Genomic DNA, 21,173 nt, shown 5'->3' with positions numbered 1-21,173 from the left:
GAAATAAAACTGTAACATGTGATCAGTGCTGAGGTTTTGAAATCACATCTGAGAGAGTTCAGAAGTTGGAATTAATTTTATTTCCTTGCAAACTCGGAAATTTTAACTTTGAATACTGAAGAAAATGAAATCATGTTATTAGTTCTGTCTAATCTATCTTTACTTATGAAGTCCAGATCTCCGCAAATCCTTATCTCGAAGCAATGGCTAAGGCTGTATGCACAGAGATTCTCTTTCTGCTCATCTGTTTCCTCTTCATTCCTAACTGATCCTTAGAATAGCTCTACATCAATGCTTTCAGCTTCTAACAGGACATACGTTTCAGTGAAAACAAAGATCAAGATGCCCTTCATCAGCCCTCTAGAGAACTAAGAAGGACAGATGCCAAAGTGACATAAGTGAATCTCACAGTGAATATTCCTAGGGAGACTCACTCCAGGAAGGCTGAATGCCTAGGTAAAGTCTTCCACAGTTTGTCAAATTTATTTTAAAAGCATCTTTACATTGGTGGAAAGATGCAGCTAGACTTTAATACAGAGGAGAAGTTTCTGCAGGGTAATTGAGCATGGTTCTTATCAGAAGGAAAAAGGCATTGTGCCTCACTGAGGCTAAATGGTGCCTTTCAGTGGAACCTTTTCCTGGCAGCCTGCTGAAGTGCACGTTACAAGAAACAATAGCAAAGTCATGGATCCACTCTCCTCCTGCCACTCCTAGAGTCCATGATTATGGAACAGTGGTCTTGCCTAACGTTTGTATTTCAGCCCCAAATCCCTTTCTTTTATGCCTGCTTAAGGAAATACTTCAGGCATTTCTGTCCAGAAAGACTAGCAGCTGGAAAATACTGTGATGAGATTTTCATATCCCAATGAATAGCACAAACTTTGGCAGTTTCTCAGCAAAACTTCCAACAACCTTAATACATTGATTTTATGGTCAGTAAAAAAACATTCATCTCCATGAAGTCTAATCTCTCTCTCACACATGCATTGATATATATACACGCACACAAAAAAGGGAAAGTGAGCAAAGAATAATGTCTCTGTGAAAAGTGCTACGCATGGCAGGCTGTGGTTTTCCTTTGAGAATAAAGGATACTATTAGATCAAACACTAATCATTATTATTTCAACATCTCTGGGATTTTCTCTGAAATGTTATCATTTCAGGTTCCTCAGAGAACAGAAATGGGTTGAAGGTTATAAAACCCAGGTAATAGGAACCCTGAAGATCTCAGCCTTAATATAACCTCTGGTAATGGGCATGTTAGTGGAGGAGTACACCTTCTACTTTGACCAAAATATCTAGGTCACTTCAAACAAACAATCCTTTTAGATAGTTCAAACCCAAATTAAACTATTAAGGCTAAAAAAAAAAAAAAAAAAACCAGTAGAAAAACTTTCTCAGTACTATTTCAGCTTTAGGCTTGTGCTAATTTAAAGCAGGATCATTTCTAAGGAACCTGCTAGAAATGGTGTATGAAAGCATTGTGAATCAAAGTACTTAATGCAGCTTGTGGGACACTTGTGTTTTTCTTGCTGGTTAGTAGTGGGACATTAAAAATCCTGATTTGGCTAAAGCACAGATCATAAAATTAGATTTTAAATAAGAAAAAAAAGTCCTTATGGTCCTTGAAAGTGATTTATGAACATTTCAAGCAGCGAGGCATTATATCGGCATAACTTAGCAAATGTTCCTGCACAACCGAGCTCTAAAAATAATAATTTGCTGTGCCATCTAGACTGATGAGAAGACAAGCCCTTCCATTTGCTGTGGAAGTAATCTATAGTAGCAGACCAACGGAAGACTGAATCCGAACAAACTACTTACTTTCTCTTTTAGAGAGAACTACGGAAGAAAAAATAAAAAGAACAAATACATAAAGTGTCACGGAAAAAAAAATCTAAAATAAATGCATATCGTGCACAGATAATGAATATTGTGCAATGCTTCAGCATACGTTAAGCATTACACTTCAATTATTTGAATTTAAATGCTATCACACCTAACAAGACTAAAAGAAAAAAGCATCCATTGTTCTTACCAGTCTTATGAAATTCTCTACTAGCTACTAAAGGGACAGGTATGCTAGAGTCATGCCCGATGTTTGTAGTGGTAAAGCCTATTATCTATCTTTTTGTTACAAATAAGGAACAGCACAGATTGTGAATGGGTTATAAAGCAACAGACCTGGCTGCCCATAACATACCACTAAGTCTTGTTTTTCACCAGAAAAACAAAAAAATTTCTCCCTCTTATTTGAGATCATACTTTTAGAAATCTACCTTTTTTTTTTTTTTTAATGTGACTGGCTTGGAGGTAATGAAAGAAGAACTGCAAAAAGATTTTTTTATAAATATTATTATATAATACGTTCCCTTCTTCTGTCTGCCTGAAAATGTATATTCTGCGTAATAAAAAATATGCCAGAACTATCTTCAGATACATATTTTCCACATTCTTCTATTTGATAAGCATTCATGAAACATATGTTTCACTCTTGTTGTGGTTTGGCACTTGCAAGTGCAATTACACTCTGGCAAAGTGGGATATAACCTTGCTACCAGTTCCTCTTGTCTGTTAATTCCACAAGTACAGGTTTTAGCAAGGAATATTTTGTGATATGCTGACACTGTTGAATATTTCAATAAACTGTTCTAATAATCAGCTGGAAGGTCAAAGGCATGCAAGGCATTCTGTCACATGCACTAACAACATTTTGAAAGCTACTGGGAATGGCTTAAGAAATAACCCCTTCCTACATGTTTTTCTAGGCCTCCAGCTCAGTTAGCCTAGAGGAAACGGCTGCTAAATCTGCATTTTTTTTCTGTTCGTTATATATTCCAACTGATATCTCTAGGTGTCACCTCTTTCTTCAACCAAATCTTCAGAAAAGCTCTGCCACTGTAAAACAGAAAATTTAAATTGTAAAAGCTGTCCCTGGAAATGCTGTTCATCCTCAAAGTACCCTCATGCAGTTAAACAAACAGATGCATACAAAATAAAGTTGTCTTTGCCAGGGTGAAAGAAATTTCTCCGTGGTAAGAATTAGAATGGCCCTTTCATGTATCTATTTAAAGCAGATCCACTCTTGAATATTCGAACAAGTGAAATCATATTCAGATCTTGTTTTCCTCCTGTCTTTCAACTCACACAAGTTCTTCTGGTTAAAAAAAAAAAGTTTTCTCTGAGCTGCCCTCGACAATAGAAGGGAAGATGGATGTTGGAGATGTCCTCCTTTCTACTTAGTGTGGATTCATACACAAAGCAACCATTTCCGCAGGTCTGGTAAGTGATTCACTAAAATTTACAGTCCCCGGGTTTCAATGCTCATGCTTAATTTGTTTTTTTGTTAAGAGAAGTCTGGCAGGACAGTAACATTGTCACCCTAGTGATATCATCCTAAAGGCCACTTTTGCTCTTCCAATGAAACAAAGAAAAAGAAAACAGCCCTGTCAGAGTAAATGTCCAGTACCCTGTCCTTGAAAGTCACCAAAAAACAAGTGCTTCTGAGGGATGCAGAAAAGTCTAAGAAGCAGGGATAACATAGGGTGATGTATAGGCATTTTGAAATAGGCATGAAGTGCCCTGATAAAACCCGCACAGAGTTTTACCCACTGCTCTTAAACACACCAGTGTATCAACTTGGAGGTCTACATTGCTGAGTCTGTGAAGCAAGAGGGAATGAAAACAAGAGGTCAAACAGATCCTTTGCCATCCCAGCCTCTTGACATGCTACACTGCACAGGATCCAAAGAAAGGAGTCTAGTCAATCACCCTTCTCCTCTGCCCTGTTATGAGCAACTAAGAAACAAGGGCATTGTTTACTCATTCCTGAGATACTGAAATATTTGTTCTCCCAAGAAAAACTCAAGAAAGACTAGGTGACTTCCCTATAAGGCATTTTCCCTTTTCTCTCCAATGAACAGAAATCACAGTTAAAAATTTCAAGTTTACCTCCAAGCTATCCTCCATTTTGGTAAATTCCATTCTGCTGATGTAGATATGCTGCAAGACTGTGCAAGTGAGGAATGGTTCATTTTCTGAAAGCTGAAGACTGTGATGGCCGGAACTGCGAAGTTCTTTTTATCACTTATGACTTAAATTTCTTCTTATGAAAAGAATCCACTAAATACTACTGCAATTAATTGGGTAGTTAAGTAGTAGATACTTTAAGAAACATCTTTAGATATCTCCTTCATTAGGAAGCATGTACTCCATAGGTCTCCATATCAGGGGGACAAGGCTGCCTATACCAGTCTGCTGACAGCAGAACAGGTACCTACTGTGAACATGAAGTCTATTCACAGGTCCGATGTGATCCATGTCATTCACGGTACATTGGCAAGTTTTACCACCAGAGGTGGACAGGGAAAGGAAAGATTTCAAAACATTTAATAGGGTTTTTATGTCATGCAGTGCAAACAGAAAGAAGAATAATAGAGTTTTCAAAGCAAATCTATCTGTTGGGTTTCATTTAGTTTCAGCATTGGTGACAACTTCTAGTCAAGAGCAGATTTTTTAAAATTTGTCCTATTATTCTATATGCTATCGTACCTATGAAACTTCTTTGAGCATTGAATGCAATGGAATTCATTTTCTATGGATAGTCGGGATGATTTAGATCAGCACGCAGACAGTACTTCCTGCATTCTCTTTTGAATGCTGGTGCCTCTGATTGCATGGGGTTGGCACAGTTAGTGCAAGTGCTGAGCAGTCACAACTATGGGTGCTGCCAGCGACAGCTGTGGCTGCTCAAAACTTCTCAACAGCCACAGCAACAAGCACAAATATGTCCAATTCTTAGTCAGCAAAATATGCAAATAACACTACAGTGGTTAACAAAGCATTCAAGTACAGCAACGAACTGAAACCCCAGTTAAGGCCTTTTATCTTTGCTTAGTCTCATTGTGGCTTTCTGAAGGATAAGAAAAAGGATATTTTCTTATTTACTTCACAGATTTTTTGTTTGCATATGCCCAGGGTTGTCCGAAAATTATGATGCTGCAAAAGTTATTGCTTTTTTATTGAAAAAATGTCTATAGCTACTTTCCACTTAGGACAAGAATTACAGAAGTGATAGCTCATTCTAAACAGAATATTTTCAAGCATTGATATCCCTCAAGCTTCCTGAAACACGGGAAGAAAATTTCATAATTTTGAGCTCATGTTAAAATAAGTCTTGACACTAAAAGTAAATTGCATTCAATTTCGCAGCGCAGCAAAGTAGGGAAGATAAATGAAATATCTTATGAATGAATTTTTGTCCAGTCCTACTATATCTTAATCTTCAATGCATTCAGTGGGGTAAACTGTTTTGTTACTCAGTGAACTCATAAGATTCCAATTTTAAATTTAATGACATTTTCCTAGCTACTTACAAAAATACTTACTTTCGTCTTTCTGCCTCAAATTTACTCAGCAGTTTTCGGAGACCTCCATTCTTAAATCCTTGGAAATGGGCTGCCGGGGCTCCCACCGTGATGACGTCGTACAGAGCATCTGGAACAGGAACAGACAAGCACAGAGATTTATATGTGCTTATGTCCAAGGTATGTAAACAATAAGATACCTACTCTACAAGACATGATGGCAAGTATACATGATGGCTTTCCATACAGCCACTTGCACACTGTAGAAAGTTTACCTGATATATTGCTACATCTAAATTATACGCCATAGTGTAAAACAATATTCTAGCTCTGCAGTTTACAAAGCTAACAAGTAACTTGGCCCTTTGTGTATTTCACTTTAGTACCCCTTCTATTATTAAATTGTAGTCATGTTGAGAGCATGCATTTTAGAGTCAAAAGAGACTATATTGTGATGGAATAGTCTGACTGCCTGAATAATACAAGCTACAGCATTACAGCTAATGATTCCTGTATCAAACTTATGTCTTCTGGTTGAGTGAATGCGTCCATTTATTTGAAAAGAAAGAGACATCTAATCTTGATTTAACGACTTCAAGTGACAATGAATTCACTGCATTCCCAGAGAAGTTACTCCAATGCTTAATTAATTCAACTAGTAAAATTCTCCGCTTCTTTGTTTGAATTTGTTTAGCTTTCACTTTCATATGTAATTACCTGTTTTATGCTAAACTGAAGAGTTCTGTTCTTACCTATACTTACCTTCTACATATGCTTGTAAACACAGAGCAAGTCAGTTGTTTTCACTTGAAAACTACCAGAATGAGAAATAAACTACACTATTCAATTTTTTCCTGAGAAAACAAACTGTTAGTACTCTTTGTATGTACCTGATTTGTCTTGTGACATACATGATGAACTTTTTCTGTGGATGTATGCTTACAGAACTGGAGATGAAACACCTTTTTAAAAACATCTCATTTTGTGTCTGTGACTGATTGTCAGTGCAGAGATGAGGATTTAATTACATCTCAAACCACAATAATTATTCCTTCAAAATTTAAATTTACATTTGCAGAACTTACATTTGCAATACCCGTTCTGTGCCTAAGCTCACTGGAGGTATAAAAATACAGTTCAGAATGTCTCATTCTTAAAATGTATTTCTAAAGGAAACATTAGAGGATTTTTTTTTTGTGAACTATTTTATTCATCGAAGAGGCCTTCCATGTAAATTAAAATCTAATCCTCTCCTAAAATAGAACTTTTCTTGCGTTCTGATGATAAATACCCCTGGAAGCAAGAACGCTGTACAAATGATTCACAGTTAATGAACTACATTTTACTTCCAGAGCTGAATCTCAAAGACTATTCAGTCAAATTTATTTGAACTCTAATGAATTGGTGACTCTTCAATTTCCACTTAAAAGGAGAAGTGATATAATTTCATTAGTCCCAGGTGAGCTTCAAGATTCTTAAGAAGCCCATTCTTTCAAGTCTTCCTAGATATTTTCATAATACATAATCTTGGGCTAACAGAGCTCCATCAAGGTTTGACAATAAGTAGTTCTGTTGCTTAAAACAATGGTGGCTTGAAATCAAAATAAGAGATGAACCAATTAGGTTAACTAGATAACAGTTTTTGAGTATGTTTAAAGACAACTCATGAAATGACGTTTAGAAGACTAAAGCTTAGTGCTTTAGTTTTGAAACTAAAACACTCTGACTCCATTTTAAAAGTAAAATGTGACCCTACTTACAGCTACTCTGAAAGGGATTTACCCAGAAGGAAGCTTTCATTTACCCTGTGGCCTCTGCTTCGCATGATCAAGGAGCAGCTGGTTGAGACACAAACACATGGAACGGCTGAGCACCTACTCCTTGCAAGAGAACATGGGAGAGCGAGGATGGCAAAGAAGGAAATGTCTATGAACATGGTGATGGGCACAGGGCAGTCTCAAACACTTTCCAGCGCACAGTACACTGAAAAGTGCTGCAAGGCTTGGGAGAAATGCCTTGCTATGTGCTCCATTTATACAATAATGCAGCTCCTTGGGAAAGACATGCTGTGTCAGCATGAGTGCACTGGTATAGGAATGCTCCAGTAACTCAGAACCATCATCCTCTTCAAGGGCAGACTACTGCTGACAACTCTCTACAGTGGAGACAAAGCTTAAAACACAGCAGAGTCTCATAGGAGGTGTATCATATTGTCACTGTGCTCCCCCCATATTATTAATGGATGTTAACAAAACCCTCAACCCTGCCTCAAATAATAGCTTCAGAATCTGAAGGAAGAAAATGCAAAAGATTAGAGTGCAAAGAAATTGAGTTTTAAATTAATCATAATTTCATACTAATTACTCTGACTTAAGGATACACTCGACTCCTACATATACCAGTGAGACACTAACACCAGTTACACACTCACCAAAACTAATTCCTTTACTGTGCAGAAATATCAACTACCTGCTTATCATTCCATCCTGAATAGAACACAGAGCTTTTGCAACATGGTGACAACCACAGCGACATAGTACAAGTTCCATAAAGCTAAGCTTTATCAGACTAATTTAAAGAGCTGTAGGGTTTTTATGTCAAGCACAACTCAATCTCAAATTTGAAGCAACCTGCTTGCTTTCACAGGAGGCAGTCACTGTCTCATGCTGGCCATAAGTGAAACAAAAATCCACCACATTTATCTAAAACAAGCACACTTAAAGTACAAACAGGAACAAAAGCAAAACTATGGCAATATATAAATTTAACTTCTGTAGTATGATGAACGGAGTAAAATGCGGTGTTTATCAAATGGATAGGGATACACTTATCCCATAATGAAATACTATTTTCCTCAAAGCTGTTCCTACTGGAAGTTTAAACCACGGATATTTTCTATTCTATGTCAGTACCCAGTAACAATATGAATCAAAGTTCAGTAAAAGTAAACCTGTTATTGAAAATGTTCAACACAAAAGCTCCACGTGCATACACATAACAGTTGGGATTAAAACCTATCTTGCATTCCCATAATTAAGATATCTGATAGTGTAAGAGATGACAGCTTTATGGCTCATCAGCGTCTTTATATCACCACCTCTGTGAACATTTACGTACTTTTTTACCTGAACTTTTAATTTCTGTCAGTCTTCTTGTTATATTCCAGTATTCCAGGTGTTGTTTGATACGCCAAGCAAAGCATGAGATGAGAAAGATTGGCTTGATGTCAAAGTGCTGCTTATTCCCAACAACTAGCAATCACTACAAACTGTTTGAAGTGTATCTGTTACAAGACACAGCTCTTTAGCGCTCACAAAATGAGACTTATTTCAGTAATCTAAATAGATGGGACAGCGGTTATGTAACAGATACAGAAATCATTTCTCCAATCTATGTTGAACAGAGTAAAAACCTTCAATTACTTTTTATTATATTTACACTACAGTGCTATGAGAATATCCTAAACACACTGAGGAACCAATTTTGTATATAGACAGATAAAAAGAGCTGCCCATATCTAAGATGTCACTCTTCCAAAAACATGTGTAGGCAGAAACGCCCTGATTTTAGCAAAAATTGCCTTCTTTATTAAAATTTTGCAATCTCTATATGTGAGCGTAAGAAAAACACTGTTATCTAATTCTTACATCAGTGGGGTGAACGTTAGCTAAATTAAAAAAAGGAGAGTTCTATAATTTAAAAAGTTCCATATTTAGAAGATAATTCTAACATTTACCTCTTTTTGTATCCTTTTCAATTATGGATTAACCATATGCCACAAGCAAAGTTGTTTTGGAAGAGAAAGGAAAATATTAATTAAAAACAAAAGAAAACTCAAGTAGTGTAAAAGTTACGGGTGTTAATTAAGTGTTATATTTCATTCCACTTCTTTATTTAGCAAATAAACATATTGATGAGTGAAAGCAGACAGGGAGGGTGGGAGTTTGGGGGGGTTTGGGTTACAGGGTTTGATTCCACAAAACAATATAATGCCCTTTGCCCAGAGAGGTTGTCTTAAAAAAAAAAAATATAAAATGAAGGTACTGGCCACCTGCAGTCATTATAAATCTAAAAATACTTTTGAGTGAACTAATGAACTTCAAAACATCAGGAAAAAAATATTTTTTTTCCTGTTACATTCTGCCACTGTAAATCCCTATCTTGTTAAAATGTTTCGAGGCACCATTGCTTAGTAAAAGAAATAATACAATACTGAATAAATGCAGTAACTAACAATCAGAAGTCCTCATGTTCTAACCTGGAAGTGGGTGAACATCAGCAGTACGCAGTATAATACTCCTATAATAATTATTTGTACTTACTATTTCAAAATCTGCTTAGATACAGAATGTATTTATAAGGCAAAAACCTTCCAGAGTGTAATTTCCGTGTTCTTACAGTGAAAGCAAATTAATGGGTCTCAAATTTTCAAATTATTCACTGTACTATGATTTGCTCATACGTATGTATCAATCTAATCTTTTATCTGTAAAGTATGTTGCTAAAACTACAGGCAAGCAGCAGCAACAGAACTCAGTATTAAACAGGATCACAGACAGCATTACAGAAAATTACCCCCTCTTTCTAGAAACCATTAGAAGTTAATGGTATTTTTAGCATCATCTGTGAGATATTTGCACTTCACACTAAGCACAGGGTAGCACTGAATAAGCTGATTAAGGCACCAGCAGCGCTGGGGTTACTAAGGCTTCCTAAGAAATACAGTAGATTAGAATTTAGAAGTAACACTCTCCTTAGTGGAACTGTGCTACTCACACGACCCAGCCTGGTGAGTCAATCCCAGCAGTCTCTGGGAGGTAATGCATCACTACTGATGGTCACACAGTGGGGGGGGGGGCGGAAACACCTTAGAAACAAGAGAGGTACGACTGGTTTTCACTGATGTTATGGATCACAGTGAAAAAAATAAGACAATGCCCTAGGATGTGAATTTTGCTGAACTTTGTGCAGTGTGTCAGTACAAGTCATGGCAGTATTAGTTTTGAAGGGCTACAACAGAATATATTAAAGCACACATAGGCTACCAATATATTTCAGTGAACACAAATTCTGCATTTAATTATTTGTTGGAATTGTCACAGAAACAGAATGAGCAGGACACTGTTTACAAAGGCTTATAGTGATAGCACTAGGGGGAACGGGTAAAAACTGGGGAGGGGCAGATATAGACTAGACGTAAGGAAGAATTTCTTCACCACGAGGGTGGTGAGGCACTGGCACACGCTGCCCAGGGAGGTTGTGTCTGCCCCATCCCTGGAGGTGTTCAAGGCCAGGTTGGATGGGGCCTTGGGCAGCTGATCCAGTGGGAGATGTCCCTGCCCATGGCAGGGGGGTTGGAACTGGATGATCTTTAAGGTCCCTTCTAACCCAAACTATTCTATGATTCTATGACACTCCTGGAATTTATTTTAAAGAAAGAAATTCAGTTACCCACTCCTTAGTTTTCCCAGATCTGCAGTCAGTATTCCAAATTTTGTGGTTTCAGAAGATGAGGCAGAGAAATCCCTTGTGTAGTTTTAGCTTTCAATCTGATTCCTAAGTTTAAGCACAAACCCAGGACTTCTAATCGATCTCAGTGGCACTACTTCTGGGTGCAGGTTTCAGAATCCATAGAGAAATGTGGAGGGAGGACAAGCCAGTAACTTCTTTGATCTCATGATTTGCTTAAGTGCAATCCTCTACAGGCAATACATACTTAGTTGCTCTAGAAATATTCCAAACATCATCCAAAATTGAAAGCTTGGCTTTTAGAAGTAGATGTACAAGCCTGAGAGAATGAAGTCAAACTCTTCAGGAAAATGGGCAGATTCCAGATTTGTACAGAAAACAAAGGCAGAGAATAACCACATAGAAGGTTTCTAGAGCCCATTAGACAAAGTGAAAAAATAAACTATTTAAGCCTGTACAGCAGTACAGATTTCAAATAAGGAATTTGGAAGCTTGATTTTGATTTTATAAAAAAACATCACCAACTGCCAAAAAAATCAAAAAAGCAAGCAGCAATCCAGTTGTACAAGAAACCTTCTGTTTCAGTTCACACTCAATGAATCTTAGAAACCAGCTAATGCTGCACAGACCTCACTGACTGGAAAAACACACGTAATGTGAAATAAATCTCAGAAATCCACTGATTTTTCACTGATATCTTCTCCTCGCTCCTCTTTTAAATCTATACAAGCCCAAATTGCATGTACATTTACTAAAAACAACAAAAATTAATTTAATAATATTACTTGCCATGCTTTTTATCTGAAGCATCTTTAAGTCTCACCTACCAAGTTTAACAAGATTGTTGCCAGTATTCTACCACTAAGTGAAAAATTCAAAATGACCAAGATTCAACACTCTAAACATCATATCTTCCAGTTCTATTGTGGTTTTAAGGTTTCATCTGAAGGCATGTCCACCTAATGTTTATCCTTGAAACTGGATATACAAATTAAAATATTTACATCCTAAAAATGGCTAAAATAGAAATCATACGTCTCAGTTGCAAGTTAAATGTATTTCAAAGCACACTTTGTCACACCGAGGGACTTTCTCTGCAGAACAGACTTTACCTTTCAATCGAGGACTATGCACATGCATTCTTTGCAGATGAAGATTTATTGGGATGAATTCTAATGTTTTTTCTCCTTTGCTGCAGCTTGATTTGAAGGAAGAACCTGAAAAACAAAAGTTTAAAGAATCATTATCTTAAGCACCCAGCAGATGTTTTGTCTTCTTTTTAATGTGAGGACAACACTTGTATGTTAGCAGTCTTCTTTAATTTACTTTTAATGTGTAATTGTATATTAGGAGAAGAATGGTTCACTAACTGAGTCTCAGCATGAATCCATATTGCAAGCAACAAAACAGATTTTAATTCACAGAACAATCTCATTTTTTATTCTAGGTGATAGACACTTTTTCCTGCTGTCTGAAATCAGTCTGCAGTCGCCTGGAAACAATGCCACCGTTAATGTGCAACATGTTTATTATGTGCTAAAAACACAGGGGTACAGGGCTATTATGGTACTATATTTTCACCAAGTAAGACTTTTTCCTTAAAATAGAAGTATTACATTGATTAGAATATGCATTCCTCACAGAAGTGCAAATAAAGAAACATGGACTAGTTTAAGAAAAGATATAAATTAATTCTCTTTCTAAAAAGCCAGAATCACAAGCAGCAAAATGCTCTGGGGAAAAAAGATAATCTGGTTGTGTACTTCAAAAGTATGAGATTATAATGAGTGACTCTGTGGTGGTATAAAGGAACATAATTGACGTCTGACAGTACGAAAATGTAATTTACCTGGAGAAATTTGATACAGCATATACATAAAATACAAGGATGCAGATTAGGAAAAATGGGTGGTCCTATCTTCTCATCCAGGCAGACCAACATCTACTTAGATCATTTTCTTGACACCCTATCATTTTACCAACTAGTAATCATCAGACTAAAATTCCTCAGATTCAGATAGAATTAAAATAAAATATCTTCGAAAGGTTAAATTTTTTCTGGAGAAAAAGAAAAGATAAAAGAAATCTTTGAAATAATTTTTTACTTGCTTAATCAAGATTTGCTAGATATTATATGTTGAAACTGCCATAGATGTCAACACAACTATGCATTTTAAATAAATGTTTTCCTGTGAGAGTGGTGAGGCACTGGAACAGGTTATCCAGAGGAGCTGCGGATGCCCCATCCCTGGAGATGTTCAAGGCCAGGTTGGATGAGGCTATAGCAACCCGATCCAGCGAGAGGTGTCCCGGCCCATGGCAGAGGGGGTTGGAATTGGATGACCTTTAAGGTCCCTTACAAGCAAAGCTATTTAATGATTCTATGACTGACCCACTCAAAGCTTAGGTCTGATACCTAAGCTTACTAACTCAGAATCATAGAATCACTAGGTTGGAAAGGACCCACTGGATCATCTACTCCAACCATTCCTAACAATCCCTAAACCATGCCCCTCAGCACCTCATACATCAGTCCTTTAAACATCTCCAGGGAAGGTGACTCAATAACCTCCCTGGGCAGCCTCTGCCAGTGCCCAATGACCCTTTCCATGAAAATTTTTTTCCTCATGTCCAGCCTGAACCTCCCCTGGTGGAGCTTCAGGCCATTCCCCCTTGTCCTGTCCCCTGTCACTTGGGAGAAGAGCCCAGCTCCCTCCTCTCCACAACCTCCTTTCAGGTAGTTCTCTAAGAGGAGAATAAGATAACAGCAGATTAAAAAGGACAGGAAAAAGAAGAGTAGGAGGGAGAAGAGGAGAAGAGCCTGCTCTCTCCGGAGTACACTTCTATCCTCAGCTGGTGAGTCTTGCTATTCCTCTCTTCACGGAAGACCTGTGAAGCAAGAATTCCTTCCCAAGCCAGTGCCAGAAACATATGGGATAATAACCACACTTTGCTCTCCATTACTCTGTTTACTCAGGTATGAGAGATCCTTGCAGTGGAATTAATATCTCAATTTTCATTTGCCAGTATCATCCATATAATAAAAATAATTTTCAACATAGTTTGCTTGTTTGATTTTTAATAACTTGGTAAGTTGTACTTAAGAACCAAGAAACCCAAATTTCTAATATTAAAATCATTGTTATTATAGTTGCAAGATTAAACTCTTCAAGTTAGGAAATATCAGAATATAGACGCAAACTTCATCTGACATCCACCTGAAGAGGAACTGTGAAAGAGACTCCAATGACATATTACATACTAGATTTTTCCAGCCTAATAGATTTTCTAGGGTCTCTGCTGCTCACTTGAGAAGCAACATATTGCATCCAGCATTCACTCTGCTATCTGGATTCAAATATATTGTTCAAGCCTCCCACAAAGGCAGGATTATTAATATCCTCAAACCTGTCTACAGAATGCATCGCTGCAGTTTCTACGGGCTTTACAAATATTCTAGAAGAATTTTAACTGGCTGAGTAAAAGGGTTATGATTTTATCCATTCTAATGGCAGAGAATAACTTAAGGTTGAAGCATTTAGGAAACAAGGCATCAATATGAGAAATAGAGGATCTCATTCTGCAAAGCAGACATTAGAATGCAACATCACATTCCATTTTGGAAGCACTGCTCCCATTGAGCAGAATTACATCCATAAAGTAGGAACATCACATGCTAACCACTTCTGAAGTCTGACTTGCCTCGTATCACATAGGAACTTTGTGACAGACGCAGGGATACTGTGCAGTTCTGCAAAGCAGTATTCAATTGCCTTAACCTCAACTATCTTTTCTTATACTTCTAGGGTTGGATGAATAATAGAATTTTCAGTTTGATGACAGAAACAGAAAAAAGAAAAATCGAGGGGAAAAAGTTAATTTCAGGTCAAACTAAAACAAACTAACAAAAAGTTCTAGGGTTCTACTTACTCTCCAAATCACCAAATCTGTGTTTTAGATTAACCTGCAATTATTTCTTTTAATGTTACCTAACCCTTTCAGGTTCCTTTTATTATGTATTAAAAAGTATTAAAAATACTTGGCATTTTCTAAAATTCTCCCCCCACTTCAGAGGATAAAAAGATCCACCAAAATGACTCAAATTTTAAATAGTTCTAACTTCCTTAAACTTCCGTTTTCAGTCAATATGCCACTAAGCAAAAAAAGCTGTCTAACACTAATGCAGTCTCCTGATAATTTCTTTTTAAAATTGAGATTGCAGCGAACTTAAGTGGTCTACTGACAAAAGCCTTTTCCATTAAATTCCACAAATAGCTCAGTGGAGCATAAAGCAGGTATCTCTCAGAAAACCCACCATGTGATTGTACAGGATGACTGCGGGAATGGTTTGGAAAAAAAATTATTTGCAGATGCCCTCTCCACTTCTGTACACTGCTTGTGAATGAAGAGTGTTCCCTAGCACTGATACAAAATGAGATTGGAGATGTGCACACGTAGATGACTTACATAGAGTTGGTTCTTCAGAACTGTCTGTGGTAAGATACATTAAAAAAAAAAACCCACTTGTTAAAGGAAAGCAATTGTTCAGAGAGTAAGAGAGCAAAAAATGCTAAACACGTTAACATTAACCCTGCTTTTGATGTATGAAGGAGGGAAAAAGAGTGTCAACGAGATCGTGCTTCCACATATCTCTGGTTGCCAACGTAGAATTGAAGTGAAGGCACAGACAAAAGCGCCCCATGGCTTTCCAAGAGGAATGCAGCTGTTTGGCCTTGTCTTCAAGTAACATTTCTCAAAATAAAAGTGTGACTCAGGTATTTTGCATCTGTGGTCATATAACAAAAGCCGGATCTAGTTTAGAAAAATCAACCTTATTGAGCTCTTCAGGAGTAATACTGCTGATTGAAGGCTGCCCCTACTAGGACGGGTGCCTATTGCCAAGCAGATCTGGTTCTCCAGAGCAGATGTACAGGTAGTCCAGAGCACTGCAATTGTCAGGCCATCTCAGAATGGAGAAAATTGCCTCAAAGCAAACTTGGGCTACGTGCTGACTAAAATAAAGTATGAAGCCTACACAGGCTGAACTGTAAAGTGAAATGTTTTTTGGCATGAATCTCTGACAACAGGGTAGTAAAGACTGTGTTAAAATAGGTCGACTTGATAAAATCTGAATCCAAGTTGTACTCATCTCTCTAATCATAGCATTTTCTACCTATGAATACTTAAATTCCCAGTCTCTACAATCTTATCTCAACATTACTTTTTGTGCCACTACAGTATGAATTTAAACCTACATCTGTCTTGCTTTCATATCAAACACTATAGTCTCATGTTTTAAAGTTGTAATGTGTAGTGTTTACAGAGAAGAATCTCCCAAATGGAAGAAGAACCAGGACATCTTAAAATATGCAATGATTTTTTTTTCACATCCATCCCATTCCCTTGAAAAAAAAAGCGGCAGACACAAAATACTGAAAACTGTACAGAGGAAGAGTAATCTGTTTCACACAGAATTGCAATTACTTTTTGCAAATGATCTAGGAAGAAAAAAAATACGACTGAAGTCAACTAATGGACAGCAGAAATATGTAAGAATCTGTTGTAGATTTTGTTTTACCTCAGTGTTGGCCTCTACATTAACACCTCCTCATTATTTCTCATCTTCATAACCATTATTAGGCTGCTTTCATTTTCTGCTTGGTTTTGATTTTGGAGAAATGTTCCTACTCTTTTTCATATGAGCTGGTTTTTATTCTTCTCAATGACCTAAAGTTCCCTGGTCCACTGCAGTTCTCTCAAACCCCAGTTAAAATAGATCATTTAACATCACCAACCCTTTTCAAATCCACTTGGCACAACACAGGCCTTCCAGGATTTATGCTTAATAGGTGACATTTTCTAATTTTTTAAACCTTAATAGGACATTTCAATATGTTGCTGCAAATAGTAATTATTACATTGATTTCTTCATAATCTCTATTTACTTCCTTGCATATGACACTTAATGGAGTGCTTTCAAAATGTAATTTGGAAAGCATTTAAAATTCTATATAAATTAGTTAAAACAGAGACATAGGAAGTATCATGATACTGGATCAGACAGTAATCTGACAAAATCGGTACTGGGATATCTGGTGATGGTAATCATAAACAAGAAATTACACTTCTGCAACCAAAATGCAAACCATACAGCATTTAGGGTAACAGATGAGCCTTTTTTCCTCCACACATTTAAGCAGGTGATTAACTGCTCCCAAAATGCTTAGTTTCAATTACATACTACTGGAAGAGGATTTATCTTTTCCTGTGACCAATAAAGCTATCCCAAAACATCCTGGAATGACAAATCCCATGCTCCATCCTGTATTAGAAGATAATGGAGAAACAATAAAAGTTTATTTGTAATGCCTATTTTGGAAGCAAAAGATATGTTTCTTACCTACTAAACAGAAAAGATTCATTATAGCAAAAGTTAATGCCCCCAATTCTCTATAAGTAGTATTTCTGCCATGCATTTTAGTTGCATAAAACCTGACTGCCCCAGTACTCAGTACACACACAGAGTTTTGTGTGGCCTACGTAGAAAGCTAAAAATAATTAAGAAAATATTACAAATTCTCTCTAAGCATATATCAGATATGTCAAAAGACTTTATCATTGTTTATAACTCTGTTTTTTACAGAGTTTTATCCCTTTTTCAGAAATATTCTAGGTTTCAAACTTATGCCCATTTAACACATTGCCCAGTGCTCGGCTCTGACACGCATTTCTTTGCCTACATTGTGGGAGTAAGGCCACACTGGGAACATCTAATGGTGAGAAAATAGAGTGAAATAACATACGTAAGCAATAATGGCAACATAGTCATAAAAACACATATTTGAGATGGTGATGTGAGCACTTGAACGATGGGCGAACAATCAAAAGAAATGGAATTCAAAAGAAGGAGTAATTTGTTCTGTAGTCTTTTCTTGTTCTTTTTAGGAGAATTACCACAGGAGGAAAAGACCAGCTGCCTTTTCTGCATGTTTGTCACTTACGCTTTCTTATTCCACTGGCACGCAGAGGCTATGCAATATTGCAGTTCCTGACTACAGGACTCTGGCAGGTATTAACTGAATGAGCACCCAGTGCACATTAGAATACAAGACCGCCGTCTCCACAAGAAAACAGGCAGTGCATACTGCTGTTTCTGGACTCAGGATAGACTGCCCATCCCATATTAATTCTTTGCTTTTCTGGCACCATACGGGCAGTCGCAGCTGCTACACTAAGAATATGCAAAGCATAACTAGATGTTACTGTCATCCTGTAGGCTGTTAAATGAAAATTAAGTTTGGTTTCAAGAAGAACTGACAAAACTACCTCTAAGGCTGGTTTCAGTTAGCAGATGGGATTCAATACTAGCAGAGCAGTATATTCAAGGGAATGTGCAATTTAAACACACACGCAACCCCCTTCTATTTTTTTTGGCTGCTGTGTAAACATGTACCACGATAACCGTGAAAAACTGCTGGAATGCATGAAAAAAAATTATTTGAGGAAATAAGGCACCTGTATCTCAGAAATACAACAGCTACAAATAATTCAGTTTTATATGTTTTATTTCTGCTGAATATGTCAGCATTTATTAACATTCAATGTAGTTAAATTCTTAAGTGCTGCAGAAATGGAGAGGCTACTTTCTTAGAATCATGGATTCATACCTGTATGCTTTCCAAGCTCAGCAAGAGTATCCTGGTACATACTCAACATCTGATCACAGTGAGCAATAACACTTTTGCGCATATTGTCCCAGTGAGGAGCAAGTTCTCCCAAGTCTTTAAGTTCCTGATTCCTGTATCAAAAGACAAAATGAGAAGGCACTAATTAACCATTAATCCATTAGCATTCATCCAAATTAACCCAATTAATCCAAAACCAGTTTGTTAAAAAACATCAAAAGCACTTCCTAACTAAAATAAAAGCTGTTCTAGTGACGGTTGTAAAATCTGCTGATTTCAGCTCTGTTTTTCAGCTATGTGATAAAGAATGTCAAATCAGTGACTAACACAGTGATTTGTGTTCAAACTCATCTGGTAGAAATTCAATAGCCTGTAAACTGAAATATTAGTTCTTCCCCGAAGGTAAGAAGGATTCCAGGCTCCACAGAGCTGTGTTCACAGCAAATAACTTTTTGTGAAGAAACATTAAACGCTATTGTAAAGAATATAAATTTTGCTCCTTTTCCAGCATAGCTCTTTTGATACACTCTACACTTTGCATACTTTCATACACATCATAAAAACGGTTCCAGCAGCATTTCTACAGAAGTCCGTTTAACCAACACACCAGCCCTCACCACATTTCCTTATAAACGCACTAACTGAAAATACCCCACCGGTCCTCTAAAACTTAATCTTCAGCCTTACAGCTGTGTTTATCGTGTCAAAACAGCAGTGTTACGGTAACCAAATATGTCACTGAAATCCTAACGGAAATCCTCTAGCAAATCATCAGTTTTCCTGTACACTCTCGAGAGCTGACCTGAATGAAGTAGAGATCACCTTCACTTCCTATTCAAATCAGCACAGTTACAGTACGTTGGGCTTTCTGTTTGCTTTCCCCACTTGCAAAGTAAGTTCATCCTACATCTACCCTAGAGCCACTTTGGGGTACTTGCTTTTACAGAAACTGAAAATGAAAGATCTTGAGTCTTCCAACTTGGATTTATTCAGGAGAAAACCTGTGTAACATGACCAACCAGTTTGCTTCATTTTCCTCAAAATATCAAGCAGGCTGTTTCACTGCAATTCTTGGAAGACTTAAAAAAAAAAAAAAAAAAAAGACTTCTAGGGGACAGCTCTTGCAAACGGGAAAATTACGGAAGAAAAATTAAAAACAAGAGGAGAGAAGGGCAGAAAGGGGGAGGAAAAGACCAATGAGATTGCAGCACAGGAATATAGAGCTATGCCTACCACAAACAGTCCTCACATCTAGCCAAAAAGTCTTAAAATTATTTCTTAAACAGAAAAGCCTTACTATTATACATTGCCGGTTTACCCGTCACCTTTGCATTAGAGTGAACAGTATTGATATGAACTATATAGGCATAATTCTGCTCCTGGTTAATACAACAACTAAAATCAAACAGGCTGTACTGGAACTGGTATTAAGGTGTTTTTCTCATGCATGTCCTTGAAAGTATAAAAATGGATACTAAGATCACAATATATGAGCTCATTGGAAGCTTACTGATGAAGTAGGATGCTTTTTTTCCCACTTCATTCAACCTGAAGAACACAAGTAGATGAAAGAGTTTAATTTTCCCCCATCAATGCAAACTAGCAATGCTGTAGCACAAAAATCAGGAGCAGTAAGAGGGAAAAAACCACCAATTTTCAATCTTCATTTTCCTTGCAAGTTTTTAGTAGCTGAAAATGAGATATGTCATTAAATGAAAATCTCAAGGCTTTCTCCTAAGAAAAGCTCATATTATTTTGCAGACTGCACAATTTTGTTTATTTGCAGTGAAGGTACTTTGGCCCTTAATATTTACATTGTCTTATTTAATAGTTTTAGGAACAATGTTTGGACCTGGCTAAGCTCCAAAATTTTACTGCTCCTCCTATGCAGGAACACAGTATTCTACAGAGATCAGCGAAAAACTACATAGCGAGAGGTGGGCACATCAATGTGCCACATTCAGAGCCTTCTATCCCATGGGAAATCTACTGCTGAGGCTCTGCTTCCTGACCTCTGCCTAAGTCCATGCCTGGAGCTGTTGGTCCCATCCTTAAGCTACGCAGTAGCAGAAACTTCTCAGATTAAAATAACCTACCAAATTGCTTTAACCAGCTGACTATGAGTTAACCCCATTGATACCCACAGCAACAGGAAGGGAAAGCTCAAATCTTACCATATTAATTTTAACATGTTTTCAAGGAATGTCAAATACTATCCTTATCGCTGCCAAGGCTTGCATTTGTTTCATCTCAAACACACATATGCATCATTGAAGTCAAAATACAGTTACTAGTATGTCATAAAAAGACATATCTTATCTGCAAAGTTTTATTTCAGTATGCATCTAGTTTTATAGCCACCTAGAGCATATATAGCATGGAAATTTTAAATACTACGTTTTCTAAATTTATTTTCATTTAAAAATAAAGCAATATCAAAACAATGAGATAAAAGCATAGACACCAGTCCTCCAAAAATAGCCTTCTTGCACATTTTATATTTTTTTTTAAAATGCAAATATAGAAGACATTGTATTTAGCTATTACGTTGACTCAGAACAACTCTGAGTTATGGCTGAAAAAAAGAGTTACCTTTTCTATATCTAAACCCCATCAACAATATTCCATAGCACCAAACTTTATTATTGTTA

At 37.0% G+C, this 21,173-nt stretch overlaps 1 protein-coding gene across 8 annotated transcripts in view; it reads right to left on the bottom strand.

The window, feature by feature from the left end:
• INPP4B (inositol polyphosphate-4-phosphatase type II B) overlaps positions 1-21,173 on the bottom strand; it is a 328,507-nt gene that overhangs the window by 80,572 nt on the left and 226,762 nt on the right. For all 8 annotated transcript variants that reach the window (XM_054065533.1, XM_054065540.1, XM_054065532.1 and 5 more), the window contains 3 exons: positions 18,505-18,635; positions 11,950-12,054; positions 5,390-5,498 (listed from right to left, as the gene is read on the bottom strand). In XM_054065533.1, coding sequence (XP_053921508.1) covers positions 5,390-5,498; positions 11,950-12,054; positions 18,505-18,635 — 345 coding nt within the window. The remainder of the gene's footprint in view (positions 1-5,389; positions 5,499-11,949; positions 12,055-18,504; positions 18,636-21,173) is intronic.

This window comes from Cuculus canorus, chromosome 4, assembly GCF_017976375.1.
Source record: "Cuculus canorus isolate bCucCan1 chromosome 4, bCucCan1.pri, whole genome shotgun sequence".
NCBI classification, from domain to species: domain Eukaryota; kingdom Metazoa; phylum Chordata; class Aves; order Cuculiformes; family Cuculidae; genus Cuculus; species Cuculus canorus.
This window is presented reverse-complemented; position numbering and strand designations above follow the sequence as displayed.